Below are 18,793 nucleotides of genomic sequence, written 5' to 3'. Positions count from 1 at the left end.
TCTTTTCCCTATCAAATTATCTTAGTGCCTGTTATGGTTTGGATATGAGGTATTCCCCCAAAGCTGCCATTATTGTAGGAATGTTCAGAGGTGAAATAGATTAAGAGAGCTGTACCCTAATCAGTGGGTTAATCCATTTGATGGATTAATAATTTGAATGAACTTGGTGGTTAACTGTAGGCATATGGACATCGCTAAAGGAATCTAGGTCACTAGGGGTAAAACTTCAGGTTTATATTTTATCCCTGATTCCTTATTCTCCCTCTCTCAGCTTCCTGGCTATCATGAGGTGAGCAGCTTTCCTCTGCCACACCCTCCTGCCATGATGTTTTGCCTCACTATGGGTCCAGAGTGATGGAGTAAGCCAATCATGGACTAAACCTCTGAAACTGTAAACCCCAAATAAACTTTTCCTCCTGTAGTTGTTCTTGTCAGACATTTTGGTCACAGCAACAAAGCTGACTATCCCCAAACCCTTGTCAAAAATCATTTATGTATGTACACGGAGGTTTATTTCCAAGCTCTCTATTTTTTTCCATAGTTCTATATGTCTTTCCAATGCCACACTGTTTTGATTACTGTAGCTTTTAGTAAATTTTGAAATTAGGAATATGTGTTCTCCAACCTCATTCTTTTTCAAGATTGATTTGACTTTTGGAGGTTCCTTGATTTTTTTTTCTTTTTTCTTTTTTTTTTTTATTGTAAACAAATGGGATACATGTCATTTTTCTATTTGTCCATGGAGTCAAGGCATATCATTTGTGTAATCATAAATTTACATAGGGTAATGTTGTTTGATTCATTCTATTTTTTCCCTTCCCCCCACCCCTCCCACCCCTCTTTTCCCTCTATACAGTCCTTCCTTCCTCCATTCTTACCATCCTCCTTGACCCTAACCCTAAACCTAACCCTAACCCTAATGCTAACCCCTCCCATCTTCCATTATATGTCCTCATCCGCTTATCAGCGAGATCATTCACCCTTTACTTTTTTGAGATTGGCTTATCTCACTTAGCATGATATTCTCCAATTTCATCCATTTGCTTGCAAATGCCATAATTTTATTATTCTTTATGGCGGAGTAATATTCCATTGTATATATATGCCACAGTTTCTTTATCCATTCATCAACTGAAGGGCATCTAGGTTGGTTCCACAATCTGGCTATGGTGAATTGAGCAGCAATGAACATTGGTGTGGCTGTATCTCTGTAATATGCTGATTTTAAGTCCTTTGGGTATAGGCCAAGGAGTGGGATAGCTGGGTCAAATGGTGGTTCCATTCCAAGTTTTCTGAGGAATCTCCATACTGCTTTCCAGAGTGGCTGCACTAATTTGCAACCCCACCAGCAATGTATGAGTGTACCTTTTTCCCCACATCCTCGCCAACACCTATTGTTGCTTGTGTTCTTGATAATCGCCATTCTAACTGGGGTGAGATGGAATCCTAGGGTAGTTTTGATTTGCATTTCTCTTATTACTAAAGATGGTGAACATTTTTTCATATATCTGTTGATTGCTTGTACATCTTCTTCTGTGAAGTGTCTGTTCATTTCCTTAGCCCATTTGTTGATTGGATTATTTGCATTCTTGGTGTAGAGTTTTTTGAGTTCTTTATAGATTCTGGAAATTAGCGCTCTATCTGAAGTATGAGTGGCAAAGATATTCTCCCATTCTGTAGGCTCTCTCTTCACATTACTGATAGTTTCCTTTGCTGAGAGAAAGCTTTTTAGTTTGAATCTATCCCAGTTGTTGATTCTTGCTTTTATTTCTTGTGCTATGGGAGTCCTGTTAAGGAAGTCTGATCCTAAGCCAAGAAGTTGAAGATTTGGACCTACTTTTTCTTCTATAAGATGCAGGGTCTCTGGTCTGATTCCGAGGTCCTTGATCCATTTTGAGTTGAGTTTTGTGTAGGGTGAGAGATAGGGGTTTAATTTCATTCTGTTGCATATGGTTTTCCAGTTTTCCAAGCACCACTTGTTGAAGAGGCTATCTTTTCTCCGTTGCATATTTTTGGCCCCTTGTCTAGTATGAGAAAATTGTATTTATTTGGGTTTGTGTCCATGTCCTCTATTGTGTACCATTGATCTACCTGTCTATTTTGGTACCAATACCATGCCGTTTTTGTTACTATTACTTTGTAATAGAGTTGAAGATCTGGTATTGTGATACCCCCTGCTTCGCTCTTTCTACTAAGGATTGCTTTAGCTATTCTGGGTTTCTTATTCTTCCAGATGAATTTCATAATTGCTTGCTCTATTTCTGTAAGGTACATCATTGGGATTTTAATTGGAATTGCATTGAATCTGTATAGCACTTTAGGTAGTATGGCCATTTTGACAATATTAATTCTGCCTATCCAAGAACATGGGAGATCTTTCCATCTTCTAAGGTTTTCTTTAGTTTGTTTCTTTAGTGTTCTGTAGTTCTCATTGTAGAGGTCTTTCACCTCTTTTGTGAGACTGATTCCCAAGTATTTTATTTTTTTCGATGCTATTGTGAATGGGGTAGTTTTCCTAATTTCTCCTTCTGAAGATTCATCACTTATGTATAAAAATGCATTGGATTTATGAGCATTAATCTTGTAACCTGCTACTTTACTGAATTCACTTATGAGTTCTAAAAGTTTTCTGGTGGAATTTCCAGGTTCCTCTAAATATATAATCATGTCATCAGCAAACAGGGATAGTTTAAGTTCTTCTTTTCCAATTTGTATCCCTTTAATTTCTTTGGTTTGTCTAATTGCTCTGGCTTGAGTTTCAAGGATGATGTTGAATAGAAGTGGTGAAAGAGGGCATCCCTGCCTTGTTCCAGTTTTTTGGGGGAATGCTTTCAGTTTTTCACCATTTAGAATGATATTGGCCATGGGCTTAGCATAGATGGCTTTTACAATGTTAAGGAATGTTCCCACTATCCCTATTTTTTCTAGTGTTTTGAGCACGAAGGGATGCTGTATTTTATCAAATGCTTTTTCTGCATCTATCGCAATAATCATGTGATTCTTACCTTTAAGTCTGTTGATATGGTGAATGACATTTATTGATTTCCAGATGTTGAACCAACCTTGCATCCCTGGGATAAAACCCACTTGATCATGGTGTACTATCTTTTTAATATATTTTTGTATGCAATTTTCTAAAATTTTGTTGAGAATTTTTGCGTCGATGTTCATTAAGGATATTGGTCTGAAATTTTCTTTCCTCGATGTGTCTCTGTCTGGTTTAGGTATCAGGGTGATATTGGCTTCATAGAATGAGTTTGGGAGGGTTCTCTCCTCTTCTATTTCATGGAATACTTTGAGGAGTATTGGAATGAGCTCTTCTTTAAAGGTTCTGTAGAACTCGGCTGAGAACCCATCTGGTCCCGGACTTTACTTTGTTGGTAGGCTTTTGATGACTTCTTCTATTTCATTACTTGAAATTGGTCTATTTAAATTGTGTGTGTCCTCCTCGTTCAGTTTAGGCAATTCATATGTCTCTAGAAACCTGTTGATATCTTCAAGGTTTTCTGTTTTCTTGGAATATAGATTTTCAAAATAGCTTTTAATTATGTTTTGTATTTCATTCGTGTCTGTTGGGATATTTCTTTGTTCATTCCAAATTTTAGTAATTTGAGTTTTCTCCCTCTTTCTCTTTGTTAGTGTGGCTAAGGGTTTATCAATTTTGTTTTATTTTTTTCAAAGAACCAACTATTTATTTTGTTAATTTTTCTGGTTGTTTCTTTTGTTTCAATTTTTTGAATTTGGCTCTGATTTTAACTATTTCCTGTCTTCTACTACTTTTGGTGTTGGTCTGCTCTTCTATTTCTAGGGCTTTGAGCTGTAGTGTTAAGTCGTTTATTTGTTGATTTCTACTTCTTTTGTTGAATGCGCCCCATGAAATAAATCTTCCTCTAAGTACTGCTTTCATAGTGTCCCAGAGATTTTGATATGATGTGTCTTTGTTCTCGTTTACTTCTAAGAATTTTTTATTTCCTTCCTGATGTCTTCTGTTATCCATTTATCATATAATAGCGTATTATTTAATCTCCAGGTATTGGAGAAGTTTCTGTTTTTTATTCTGTCATTTATTTCTAATTTCAATCCATTATGATCTGATAGAATACAAGGTAGTATCTCTATCTTCTTGTATTTGCTAACAGTAACTTTGTGGCATAAAATATGGTCTATTTTAGAGAAGGATCCATGTGCTGCTGAGAAGAAAGTGTATTCGTTCTTTGTTGGGTGGTATATTCTATATATGTCGGTTAAGTCTAAATTGTAGATTGTGTTATTGAGATCTATGGTTTCTTTATTCAATTTTTGTTTGGACGATCTATCCAGTGGTGAGAGAGGTGTGTTAAAATTGCCTAGTATTATTGTGTTGTGGTCTATTTGATTTCTGGAATTAAGAAGGATTTGTTTGACGCACATGGATGAGCCAATGTTTGGGGCATAGATATTTATGATCGTTATGTCTTGCTGATTTATGCTTCCCTTAAGCAGTATGTAATGTCCTTCTTTATCCCTTCTGACTAGTTTTGGCTTGAAGTCCACATTATCTGAAATGAGGATGGATACTCCAGCTTTTTTGCTGTGTCCATGTGCATGGTATGTTTTTTCCCATCCTTTCACCTTTAGTCTATGGGTATCTCTTTATATGAGATGAGTCTCTTGCAGGCAGCATATTGTTGGATTTTTCTTTTTAATCCAATCTGCCAGTCTATGTCTTTTGATTGATGAGTTCAGGCCATTAACATTCAGGGTTATTACTGTGATATGATTTGTATTCCCGGTCATTTGACTCATTTTTGTTTTTTGACATAATTTGGTTTCTCCTTTTTGGCTATTCCTTTAGGCTAGTGCCTCCCGTTGCTGATTTGCATCGTTGTTTTTCATCTCTTCCTCATGGAATATTTTGCTGAGAATGTTCTGTAATGCCGGCTTTCTTTTTGTAAATTCCTTTAGCTTTTGTTTATCATGGAAGGATCTTATTTCATCGTCAAATCTGAAAGTAAGTTTTGCTGGGTATAAGATTGTTGGTTGGCATCCATTTTCTTTCAGGGCTTGGTAAATGTTGTTCCAGGCCCTTCTAGCTTTTAGGGTCTGGATTGAAAAATCTGCTGATATTCTTATTGGTTTCCCCCTGAATGTAATTTGATTCTTTTCTCTCGCAGCCTTTAAAATTCTCTTTATTTTGTATGTTAGGTATTTTCATAATAATGTGCCTTGGTGTGGGTCTGTTGTAATTTTGTGTATTTGGAGTCCTATAAGCCTCTTGTACTTGGTTTTCCATTTCATTCTTCAGATTTGGGAAATTTTCTGATATTATTTCATTGAATAGATTGTTCATTCCTTTGGTTTGCTTCTCTAAGCCTTCCTCAATCCCAATAATTCTTAAATTTGGCCTTTTCATGATATCCCATAATTCTTGTAGATTCTGTTCATGATTTCTTACCATCTTCTCTGTTTGGTCAACTGTTTTCAAGATTAAATATTTTGTCTTCAATGTCTGAGGTTCTGTCTTCCAGGTGTTCTATCCTATTGGTTATGCTTTTATGGAGTTTTTAACTTGGTTTATTGTTACCTTCATTTCAAGGGTTTCTGTTTTTTTTTTTTTTTTTTTTTTTTTTTTGTGGTACTGGGGATCAAACTCAGGTCCTTGTGCTTGGGAGGTAAGCGCTCTCCCAGCTGAGCTATCTCCCCAGCCCCTGCTATCTCCCCAGCCCCTCTGTTTGTTTTTTTTTTCAGTATCTCTAACTCTTCATTGAAATGATCTCTTGCTTCCCGTATTTGCTCTTTTAACTGGTGATTGGTGTGATCATTGAATGCCTGCATTTGCTCTTTCATCTCCTCCTTCAATGCCTGCATTTGCTCTTTCATCTCCTCGTTTGCGTCCCTGATTATTTTAATTATGTACATTCTGAACTCCCTTTCTGACATTCCTTCTGCTGTGCTGTCATTGGGTTTTATTGATATAGTATCTAGGTTTGTTTGGAACATTTTCTTCCCTTGTTTTCTCATATTGGTCAGATGTCAGTGGGACCCTGAGATATTGCAGATTTCCTCTATTGGCTTATAGTGTCCCTGTAGATTTCCAGTATATCACCTCCCAGCCTTCAGTAGCCTGAAGTCTTGGAGGAACTTGATAAAGCAGTGTTTCCAAAGAAAGCTGCCCCTAGCCCGCTACTGGTTCCAGGGCTTGGAGCTGGCTCTGTGCAGAAAGGCTCTCACTGGGCGGTCTGCTCTGAGAAGCTGGCATGAAAGGAGCTTGCCGCCGGAGGGAGCAGGGCTGCTTGGGGAAGTCCCTGGCTGCCCTGTCCTGGTCCCTGAAGCTGCCTGTGGGCTGGAGCTCGCTGCTGGCTCAGGGACTTGGAGCTGGTTCTGTGCAGAAATGCTCTCATTGGGGGACCTGCTCCGAGAAGCTAGCCGTGTGGGAGGAGCCCACCGCCGGAGGGAGCAGGGCTACCTGGGGAAGACTCTAGGTGCCCTGCCCTGCTCTGAGAAGCCGCCCCTATCCAGGCCTGCTGCCTGGGCCGAGCTTCACCTGGTGGGGGAGACTCACCCCGTGGCTCTATTTTAGTCTGAGTCTCTCAATGCCTCTCCTTCTTGAATCTTGGGTTCTGGAGCAACAGGAGATTCAGTCACCCTCTAGTCTGCCATCTTGGATTGCCCCGTGGAAAGAGCCTGCGGCCAGAGGGAGCAGGGTCGCCTGGAGAAGTCTCTGGCTGCCCTGCCCTGGTCCCAGAGGCTGCCCGTGGGCAGGAGCTCTCCACTGGCTCCGGGACTTGTGGCTGGCTCTGTGTAGATAGGCTCTCACTGGGTGGTCTGCTCCCAGAAACTAGCCTTGAAAGGCACCTGCCGCTGGAGGGAGCAGGGCTGCTTGGGGAAGTCCCTGGCTGCCCTGTCCTGGTCCCTGAAGCTGCCTGCGGGCTGGAGCTCCCCTTGATTTTTCATATGAATTTAAGGATGGATTTCTGCAAAAAAAAATTGAGATTTGATAGGGGCTAGGTAGCATGTTTTGTTTTCTTATTGATCCTCTAGTTGTTAAATCCATTACTGAAAATAAGATATTGGAAGTCTCCTAACACAGTGTTGCTTTTTATTTCTTCCTTCAATTCTGTCACTGTTTGCTGCATGTATGTAGGAGCTCTGGTGTTAGATGCATAAATACTTAACATTGTGATATTTTGCTGGTAAATTGACCCTTTAATCATTATATAGTATCCTTCTTGTTCTCATGCAACAGGTTATGACTGAAAATCTGTTTTATCTGATGTTAGTATAAGTAATCCCGCTCTCTTGTGGTTATTATTTACATGAACTATTTCTCTATTTTGTCACTTTCAGCTTATATGTTAGATAAAAAGAAAAAAACAAGTCTTTTGTGTGCACCATATTGTTGGATTCTGTTTTCTTTCCCCATTCAGCCAATGTCTTTTGATACATTTCTTTTGTATGCAATTTTATAGATGATTGTATTTGTGCTAAACATTGCAATTATAAAACACATTTTAAAGTTTTACTGAATTCATTTGCACATAAGTACATCTTTATATATTTGTATATCATGTACTCATTAACATAGGCTTGTAGTTTGTGTATTTTCATTTTATAGATTCTATACAAGAATTAAAAGTGGATTTGTACATTGTAATTATAAAATTAGGATTCTGTATTTGTCAACATGTTCATCTTTATTGGTGAACTTTATACTTAACTTTCATACGACTTTAAATTTCTCTGTAGCATCCTTTTGTTTCATTTTGAAGGACCGCCCCCCCCCCCTTTAGATTTCTTGAAGGGCAAGTCCAGTTGTATTGACTTAAATACCTTTTGTTTAGTCAATATCACTAGGTATGGGAGGTCTTAATTTTTTTCTCATTATTGAAGGAAAGTTTTCCTAGGTACAGTATTCTTAGTTGATGTTTTTTTATTTTCTTCCTTTCCCTATTATTCTGTCTATATCATCTCATGTCTTTTGGGCCTGTAAGGTTTCTACTGAGAATTCTGCAGATAATCTTAATACACTTCCCTTGTGTGTGACAAGTTGTTTTTCTCTTGTTCCGTTTAAGATTCTCTCTTTGTTTTTGACTTTCAATAGTTTGATTATAATGGTGTGGGTCTCTTTGGGTTTACTACACTGAGTTTGTAGAACTTGAGTTTGTATGTCCACTTCTATTCTTTAGTTAGGAATGATTTTTCATTTTTTTGTTTTTGTTTTTTGTTTGCAATTGTTTTATAATTTCTGTTAATATTCTATTTATTTGGTTTTCTTGATTTCCTTTAGCTAATTGTCCATATTTTCTTTTAGTTGTTTAAATGCATTTAAGACAGTTGTTTTAAAGTCTTTTTCTAGTAAGGTGATACCCTTGTTTATTCAGGGATTGTTTCTGATGATGATGATAATGATGATGATGATAACTACTGAACCCAGGCCTTGTGCTTAATAAGCAAATACTCTACCACTGAACTATAATCCCAGACAAAATTATTATTATTTTTGAATGAGTTCTTGTTTCTTTGTATATATTGTGATTTGGGTTTTTTTTCCATCATGGTGGACACATTGAGCATTTGGAAATAGTCATCTCTCTCCCATTCTGTGCAGACTGGCTCTTTTCCATGGATGTCCTTCCGTATTTTTCTTGGCCTTCCTTCTGAGTTTTGGAGGTCTTTTCAAGTCTTTTCTGAGCGTGCATCTTGCATGAGCACAAAGGTGGCTCTTTAGAATGTCTGAAAACATGACTGCTTTTTTTTTGGTATCAGGGATTGAACCTTGAACCCAGAACCTTAACCACTGAGCAACATCCCTAGCCCTTTTTATTACTTATTTAGAGACAGGGTCTTACTGAGTTGCTGAGGCTGGCCTTGAACTTGTGATCCTCCTGCCACTGGGATTACAAGTATGAGTCCCCACATCTGGCTTCATGTGACTGCTTTTAATAATTTTAATTTTCCAATGAGATCTTCCAGGTCTATGATGGTCTATTATATGTCTCCACCCATACTCAATCTCTCTCTCATATTATATATATATGATATACATATATGTGTATTTTCATAATTTTCTTTATTCATCTGTTGATGGAGACCTGGGTTGATTCTACTTTTTGGCTACAGAATCTATAATGATGTAGGCATAATATAACATGTATATTATGCATAATATATGTACACTCATAATGGAATACTTAAATTTGGTGCATTTCACTTACATATATGTTATAGGTGGAGGGAAAAGACTAAATAAAAATTAAATTCTAATTAATGACATGCATGCTAACATGACTAAAGGGGTGAAGTGTACAGATGTTTGCAACTTACTGTAAAATGTACTGTGCATTCTTACAATGTTTCTGTATGTCTAAGATTTTTCACTAAAGTGTTAGAAAAAATCATTAATGAGAAAGTAAGTTTACATAGGTCTGGTTTGTTTATATCAATATTTATTGGCACTTATGTTAAATAATTTAATTGGTATCACGGACACAATAATTAAATGACTCACATTTTGAGGTACAGTGGCAGTAGATAAACTGGAGAGGAAGGTACAAGTTAGGTCAAGGAGAGTCTTATAAGGAAGAGATGGGCCCTTGTCCTATGGAATTGTAGTAGGAGAATGATACTTAGGTAGATCACTCAGAAAGCGTTGTAGAGGCTAGATGTGAGGTTGTGATGGCAGTGTTGGGAAAAGACTCAATACAAAAATAATAATTAGAAAGCAATACTCCATGTGGTGATGATTCAGACAAATTACAATGGATATAGGATTAGATTGTAGAAATATTTAGGAGCAAAAATTGAACTTGATGATTGCTTGGATTTGGATTTGTTGTGAGTGGATTATAGCAAATCAAAAATGACACAGACAATAAAATAGAGCAGTTTTGGAGCTTAAGGGCAAAATGATGAGTTTGGTTTTGGACATATTAGATTTGAGATATTATCTAGTAAAAAATTATTGATTTTCTTTTTGTACTATGATATCTGACAAACATTCACTACAAAATTCCATGCCTAATATTAAATATAAGACAGCAAAGTGGTTACAAATATTACCTTTAAGAAATTTATGATCACCAGGTATGTTGGCACATGCCTGTAATCAATCCCAGCAACTCAGGAGGCTAAGCAGGAGGATTGCAAACTTGAGGGCAATGTGGGTAACTTGGTGAGACATTGTCTCAAAATATAAAAAGGGCTGGGGGTATAGCTCAATGGTACAGTAGCCTGGGTTCAATCCCCAGTACCACAAAAGAAAGTTACAGTTTAATGGGGGAGACAAACCAGAGTTATAACAAAAAGAGCTACTTATGGTGTTAGAGGTACAAGATGCTATGGAACTTCACAAAAGACAGTTTAGGCATGGTTTGCAGCAATAGGATATATCAGTCTGAAGTTCAAGATGGAACCTGGACTTGAGATATCCATATCTTTCTGCTGTTAAAAATGTTAGAATTCTGTTAAAAATGTCAAGGTTTAATATATAGAATTGTTAACAGAAGAAAACATAGCAGGCAAGTAAAAACAATTATTGATGTAGGTAGAAATGGAATAGTGAGGTAGAAGAACTTGTACCGTAGGATACAGTGGAAACCAAATACTTCAAGACAAAAGAACATAATCACTTGTGTCAAATACTATATCTCTGAGTTAAGTGAGCAATATATCCATTGCTTAACAATGGGGATACATTGTATGAAATGTGTTAGGTGATTTAATTTTGAATGGAGTTCATAAGACAAACTAAGATGGCAATTTGTCATCAATAGAAAAGTTATGTGAAACATGGCTATACTAATAATTGTCCATTGGATTTGACAATTTGTAGGTCATGGGTAAGTTTAAGTAATTTCAGTAAAGTGATGGTTAATTAACATAAGAAAAGTGATGGTTTAGCATAAGAAAAAAGAGCTACAAGAAAAAAATTAAAAAACTCTCTTCATATTAATTTGAAATTAGGAATATGAGAACAACTTATGTTTTTTCTTGCCCTGTCTACTAAAAGTTTAAAAGCCAAAACTGCTCCAGAGAAAATAGTAGATCTGGAGAAATAGTAAATTCAGATCTAAGGCAGGGGATTTAAGGTTCTGAGACATCTCATGCCAAAAATTAAGGCAGCTAATGACTAATATGGTTATACCTAAACGACAGAGGAGTCAACTTGGAGACAATGGGAGTATCAAAAACAATAATGACTACAGGGTACTGAAATATATATAACTTCTGATGATCTATAGGCTTTTCAAGATTTTGAATAGACACTTCCTCCTCCCAGTTGGGTATGTGGAAGTTGCTGGGACACCAACTCATTACTCTGTACCAGGGATAGGCAAACTCTGGCTCATGGCTTATATCCAGTTCATTCTTTATAAATGCAAGACCTGTGAGCTAAGAAGAGTTTCTATATTTTCTAATGATTGGGGGGGGGATAAAAAGATTATTTCATAACACAATTATTCAAGTTTTTAATTTTTATAAATAATGTTTTATTGGAATATAACCACCCGCATTCATTTAACTACTGTCTGTGTCTGCTTTTTTGCTACAGTGTCAGAGTTGAGTAGTTGTGATATGAGACTACATGCTACCTGGTCTACAAAGCCTAAAATATTTTCTATCTGGTCCCTCACAGAAAAAGTTTGCTGAACCTTGCTTTGAACACTGACAAATAAAAGGAAAGAATCAGGCATTTATCTCACTTATCTTGCTTTATTTTATTTTGGGATGGGGGTCTTGCTACATTGTCTAGGCTGGTCATAAACACACAAGCCCAAGTCTTCTTCCCAAATAGATAGGACTATAGGCATGCACAAGCATACCTGGCTTATCCTGCTTTTTATAAGCTTCTTTTCATGGAAACCAAATAGTTGATAAGGGAAATTCTTTTCTTTGGAAAAAAGTGCAAGGAATAAATACAAAAGACAGAATTATAAAATCCCTATTTTTGGCTGGACATGGTGGCACACACCTGTAATCCCAGTAATTTGGCAGGCTGAAACAGGAGGATTGCAAGTTTAAGGCAATATAGCATGACCCTGTCTCAAAATAAAAAACAAAAAGGATTGGTGATATATAGCTCAGTAGTAAAGTGCCCCTGGGTTCAATCCCAAGAAAATAACAACAAAATCTCCAATTTTGCAACCTCACTTTCCTTTTTATTTACTTTTCAAGATAGAGGCTCTCTATATTGCCCAGGCTGGCCTTGAGCCCCTGATCTCAAGCTATTCTTCTGCTTCTGATTAGGTGGAACTATAGGTGTGCCAATGCATCTGGTTCTCACTGTCCCATTTTTAGTATGCACTATTTCCTGCTTATTAACTTGTGATTTACGTCAAGTATCAGGTGTAGGGCCCATAGCCATCATTACCTTAAATATGCCTAAACAACTTTCAGTACTGCCTGTATTTATCTCAAAGATGTCTAAAATTCCAAGACAAGAAACAGTTTTTACTGATATACAATATCTAAGTAAAACAGACAAAACAAAAATGGCATATATTTTTAAAAAGACATACCATTCATTATAATTATAGCATGAGAATCTGACATTACCTAAAACTTTCCTAGAAAGAATACTTAAGTATTTCTTGTATAGTTGGGGACCTGGAATAAGTAGACCAGGACCAACTCATTTGCTGATTTTTATGTTTAGAATTAGATTTGTTGTGTTGTTTCTTAAAAGTGAAAGAAATCTGTCAAGTTCATTAAATATAATCTTTATAAATAATATGTTTCTATGGAACCTGATTAATATATAATCATTTGTTCATACCATCTTTGGTCTGTTTGGCAATTTGTAGGCTTTACTTATCCAAATTAGAATTAAACTCTAAAAACAGTAGTATGTTATTTCTATATATGTTTAGATTAACTTCATTTTAATCCTGGGTTTAACTTAAAAAATGAATTAAATGGGTTAAACAAACATGAATGGCAAACATTTTAACAATGGGAAAATCTGTATGACACTAGAAGTAGGGAAATACATATTTCATCTCTGTGTGTGCTACTGGGATTGAACCCAGGGCCTTGATGATGCTAGACAAGCACTCTACCACTAAGCAACATCCCCAGACATTTTTAGTTTGATATAGGGTCTTGCTAAGTTGCCCACTTTGGCCTGGAACTTGGGTCTTCCTGCCTCAGCCTCCCAAGCAGCTACAACTACAGACATGTGCCACCATGCCCAGCAGAAAAGACATCTTAAACAAGATATAAATAAAAAGCATATCATAAAGGGAAAGGGTCATAAGTTCTCATCTTTAACAAAGACACATTTCTCTTTATCAATGTGGATAGGGAAGAAACAAACAATAAAATGTGAGAAATTATTTGTAACACTGAAAAAGGATTAGTTCTCAGAATATGTGAAGAATTTTTACAAACTGGGTGTGGTGGTACGTATCTGTAATCCCAGCTACTTGGAAGACTGAGGTAGGAAGATTGTAAGTGTGAGACTAGCCTCGACAATTTAGTGAGACCCTGTCTCAAAATACTTAAAAAGTGCTGGGGATGTAGCTCAGTGGTAAAATGCTTGTCTAACATGCATGAAGCCCTAGATTCAATCGCTTGTACCACAAGGAAAAAAAAAATGCAAATTAGTGAGTTTTAAGGGCAAAGAACCCAATAGAAAAGTAAGTAGAAGATACGAATAAGCATTTAAGGAAGAAGAAACACAGATGATCAGAACATAAGAAAAGATATTCAACTTCATTATTAATGAGACAAAAGCAAATCAAAACTAATGTGAATCTGTTTCACAGCTACTGAGAATGGCAAAAAATTTAAAAATCTAAGTGTTAACAAGTATTAGCAAGATATGAAGCAATAAAAATTTTTATTTGGAGGGAATGTAAATTAGGAAAACTACCTTGGAAATTTATTAAAATCTAAGATGTGCATTACCTGTGACCAGAAATTCTACTCTTAAGTCCATACCCTAGGGCCTAATGTAGAAGAATGTTAATAGCAGCACTGTTTCTAATATGAAATCTAGAATCAAATGTTCATTAATAGAAGAGCAATGAATAAATTGAGTAGAGTGGATGAATAAGTTGTGATATTCATTCAGTGGAATATTATAGACAATGAAAATGAATACACCTGCACCCATACACACCAGATGTATGTAAAAGCATAATAGCAAGTGGGAAAAAAAAAAACTAATAAGAATGCACTGTTTCCACTTCCATAAATGTCAGGAAGAGAGAAAATAAAATGACATGCTAGGATATAGCCTCATATAGGAAAACCAAAAAAAAAAAAAAAAGGGCAAGAAATGATTAACACAAATTAAGATGATGAGAGTAGATGAAAGGAAAAGAATGTAATTATGCAGGAGCATCCAGAGGATTTCAAAGGTACTGGTAGTAGTATCATCTGGATGGGGAGGATTATAGGTGAGTTTTATGTTATAGTATAGCTTTCCGTATTTCCATTGTGTGACTTTCAGAGAGGTAATGTTTTATAAGGGGTTTCAATATAATATGAATAGGGGTTGCTCTAGACAACAGTCCTTAACCAGAATTGATTTTGCCATCCTATGCCCCAGGGGAACATCTGGCAATGGCTAGAGTTATTTGGTCATCATAGTTTGGTTAGGGAAACTCCTAGCATCTAGTAAGGATTGCTGCTAAATATTCTACAATACAGAGGATGGCCCCAACAACAAAAGGATTATTTGGCCCCACATGTCACAAGTGCTGAGGTTGAGAAACCTTGGTCTAGAGTCAGATTAAGTCTGAATTCCAGCTTGATACCTTTCAAGCTACGTGACTATGGGTAAATTATTTAATCTTCATGTATAATTTAATTGTATGGGGCTAATAGCAGTATCCATCTCATACAGTAGTTGTGAGAGTTTGCTGTGAATTAAAACATTAAGTTATGGAGACAAGTACCAGCTATTTAATAAGCACCTGATAAATGTTAAAAAATAACTGTTGCTTTTGTTGTTGCTGCCAAATACATCCAATTGATTCAAGGTGACAAAGAGGTGATTAAAGATAAATAGGTTGAAAAATAGTTACTACTATAGTATGGATGTGGTTTGCCCCCAAAGGCTCATTTGTTGGGAGCTTAGTCCCCAGTATGGCAGCTTTAAGGAGTGACAGAAGTTTCAAGGTACAGTGGGAAATGCCTGTAATCCCAGCAATTTGGGAGGTTGAGATCACAAGTTTGAGGCCAGCCTCAGCAACTTAGCAAGACCCTTAGCAAATTAGCAAAACTCTGTCTCAAAAAATAAAAAGTACTAGGGATGTAGTTCAAGTGCCCCTGGATTCATTCCCCAGTACCAAAAAATAAATAAAAGAGGTGGGGCTTAGTGCATGATGACTAGGTTACTGGGGAGACGGTTCTCAAAAGGAATTAATTCTGATTTTGTGGAATGAATTCTTGCCAGAAAAAGGTGTAAAAGAGCAAGCTTGGTCCCTGAATCTCTCTCTGGCTTTTGGTCTTGCCCAATGTGATTTCTTACACATGCATACTCCTTCCACTGTGATGATATCTGTTAGGCCCTTGCCAGAGGCTGAACTGATGGGACAGCTAGATATCTTGGACTTTCAGCATTTCAAACTGAAGCCTAAGTAAGCCTCTTTTCTCCAAAAAATACATAGCTTCATGCATTTCATTACAGCAACAGAAAATGGACTAATACACTTACTATATGAAAATTATGCAGATACATATGGACAATCTCTAAAATGTAGTATATGAAAATTTTGAATGAGAAGACCTTTACAAATGATAATAGGTTATTAAAATCTGTATCTAACTTGTGCTTGGTAACAATTTCTCTTTTTTTAAAGCTTTGTTTTTATTTATTCATTTTTATGTGGTACTGAGGATTGAACCCAGTGCTTCACGTGCACTAGGTGACTGCCCTACCACTGAGCCATAACCCCAGCCCTTAATAAAAATTTCTACACAGTAAGCTAGAGGACTGAACTTAAAGTGTGTGAGCAGTTAGGTTACCACCACCATTCTGTACATTAGTACATAAACTGATGTTTCTCTTATTCTGTATATCAGCCCTTCCAGAAAAATTCTTGGAAAGTTAGTTTTCTTGCTTGGATCTCATGCACACTTGTGTATCCAAGTGGACATGACTGTAAAATTTTGATAGAATGATGTTTTTTTCTTTAACAATTGTTCTAAAAAACTAAACAATCTAAAATACATAAAATTTATGGTAAAGTATCTTTAAGCTTTAACAAGTTAAAAGAAAATTATTATACATGTTTTTTCAACTATAAAATGGAGTATTTTCCTCTAAATAAATCAAGATTTAAATTTTTTTCAATATAGGTATTTCCATAGGGTAGATTGAAGTAATAATGTTGATAATTACTGTCATTAGTATAGTTACATATAAGTAACAAAGTTCTACCACATTCATGTTCATAATAGAGCTTCATAAAAATCCTCTGGGGTATGTGGAATTATTTCTATTTTACAGATAAAGAAGTTGAGGCATAGAGTGATGGAATGAATTGTAAAATTCATTAATTATGATGTTAGTAATAAATCATTTAACCTTAAGTCTCAGAATGAATCAGTTACTGTAATAATCCATTTTGGGCATAAAATTATTAGGATTTCTCATACCAAGCTTTTTTGAAATGGTATAATATAGGACTTTGATACCTCTACTCAGAATTAACAGAATGTGGAAAGGGGTTCAGGATCACTTGTTAGAATTAATATTTCTATATACATTACTTATAAAGATTATACATATATGTAATAAAATGCATCAGATAAGTTTCTATTATAAGGGCATTTTAAACTTTGTACTTTGAATAACTTCAAACATATACCAATGAGAGAATGATATACATGAACTGCTCTATTATCATCCAGCTTCATCAATTTTCAGCTTCCTAATTTCCTGCTACTGAACTCTTTTGAGTCAAATTTGAGATATATTACTTCATTTGTACATATTATGCATAATTTTACTTAAAAAACCATTTTAATAATTATAACTTTGAAATAATGCAAAGCTAAGTCTTTTAAGAAACTTAGTATAGAAATGTAGTCAAGTTAATGTAGACTAAGGCAGCATTTCCTAGTTTAAAATAATCACATATCATGTTTTTCTCTTGGAATTTAAATGTCTAATGACAAATAGTAAGAGAAATTACCTGTCCTCTGTAATCTTCTTTCCGTTCTCCTAAAATAAAAGAACCCAACAGTAATGACCTTAAAAATCAAATAAAGGACTTTCTGAAAATTAACAAAACTTTAAATTTCTTCATGAAAGAGAAATACTTCAAATATAATTTAAATAAATTAAAATGCTGAAAACCAAACCTTAAAATATATGAAATTGCTAAATATCCTTATATACAAGTTATAGCTAATATCCTCACCCAAATAAAATAAGCAGACTATATCTTGTCCTTTCTGTTGTTAAAATGATGTCATGCTAGCATGGCAAGTAGTTTCATCTAAATGTCAGCTCTGGTTGAATAGTGGTGGTTACCTGGGCAACTGTGTTGAGAAGTCACTTCCTTCTCTCTCTCTCCATTTTTTTTTTCACTCAATAGGAAAGGAAGTTATAATTGATTACTGAGGTAACTCTTCTAATATGAGCACTGTATCTGCTGACCCTGGCTTAGTACAAGGAGACAGAAAAGAACTGTCATTACTGCCACAATGTAATTTCTCTTTATTGACAGGCATTAGGTAGGAATTATTTTACATATTGTCATCCTTGAAACAATGAATTGGATATAATTGATGGTATTTATAAATCTCAGTTATGTTTCTCTTAAAGCACGTGCTATTCATTTGGCACTCTGTCTATACACACACACACACACACACACACAACCTTTTTTTTGTTGTTGTTCTGGGGATTGATCCAAGGTGCACTTTGCCACTGAGCTACTTCCCCAGTCCTCATTTTTAATTTTGAGACGGGGTCTCCCTAAGTAGCCCAGCTGGCCTCAAACTTGTTATCCTCTTAATTCAACCTCACAAGTTGCTGGGATTATAGGTATGTGCCACTGCATCTGGTGCTAACTTGTATTATTCTCTTTATTCATTTAGTTTAGCTTCCTAAGTAGATTAGACATTTCCTAAAACTTATTGATAGCATATTATTCCTCCTTATAGAGCTAGCACCAGGTAATGACTTGATGATGATTGTATTTCTCTAAATATACTTCTTACTTGTTTGTTATTAACTCTCTTTCCTGTTATATGGGGGTATTCTTGTATAGTTTGGGATGTTTTGTTTATATAGTTCAAAAATTTCCTAACATGATACAGAGGAGCCATGCTCTAAAATCTGTTTTGTAATGTTTCATAGGACAACTGATTTTTAAAAAATAAGTTGGTTCTTGATGTTAGGCAGATAAACATTTAAATCCTACATACAATAAGATGTTTATTCTCTTGTTGATGATCTCTGAGTATAAAATTAGCAATCTCTTTCATAAACTGGATCAACATTTGTCTCTTCAATGATCAGTGAATTATTTTTATGACTAAACAAAACTACCCAGCTTTAATTTAGCATGTTTTTAATTTTTATTGGTTTTAGATATACATGACAGTACACTTTGACATATTTATACAAACATGGAGTATATTTTATTCAAATTAGGATCCCAGTCTGGATCCTATGTGATGTGAAGATTCACTGTGGTGTATTCATATGTGAACATAGGAAAGTTGTGTCAGATTCATTCTACTGTCTTTCCTATTCCTTTTCCCCATTCCCTTCCCTTCATTCCCATTTGTTTAATCCACTAAACTTCTATTCTTCCATTCCCCTGTTGTTAGCATTCCCCAATGTTTCAGC

The 18,793-nt window shown here is 35.8% G+C and overlaps 1 protein-coding gene across 1 annotated transcript in view; it reads right to left on the bottom strand.

The window, feature by feature from the left end:
* Wdpcp (WD repeat containing planar cell polarity effector) overlaps nucleotides 1-18,793 on the bottom strand; it is a 374,171-nt gene that overhangs the window by 7,607 nt on the left and 347,771 nt on the right. Inside the window, 1 exon segment of the mRNA XM_047522166.1 lies at nucleotides 17,127-17,155. Within this exon segment, the coding sequence (XP_047378122.1) occupies nucleotides 17,127-17,155 (29 nt within the window).

The sequence above is a fragment of the Sciurus carolinensis genome, chromosome 13 (genome assembly GCF_902686445.1).
Source record: "Sciurus carolinensis chromosome 13, mSciCar1.2, whole genome shotgun sequence".
Lineage (NCBI taxonomy): Eukaryota > Metazoa > Chordata > Mammalia > Rodentia > Sciuridae > Sciurus > Sciurus carolinensis.
Note: the sequence above shows the minus strand (reverse complement) of the source record. Positions and strands in the feature narration are given on the sequence as shown.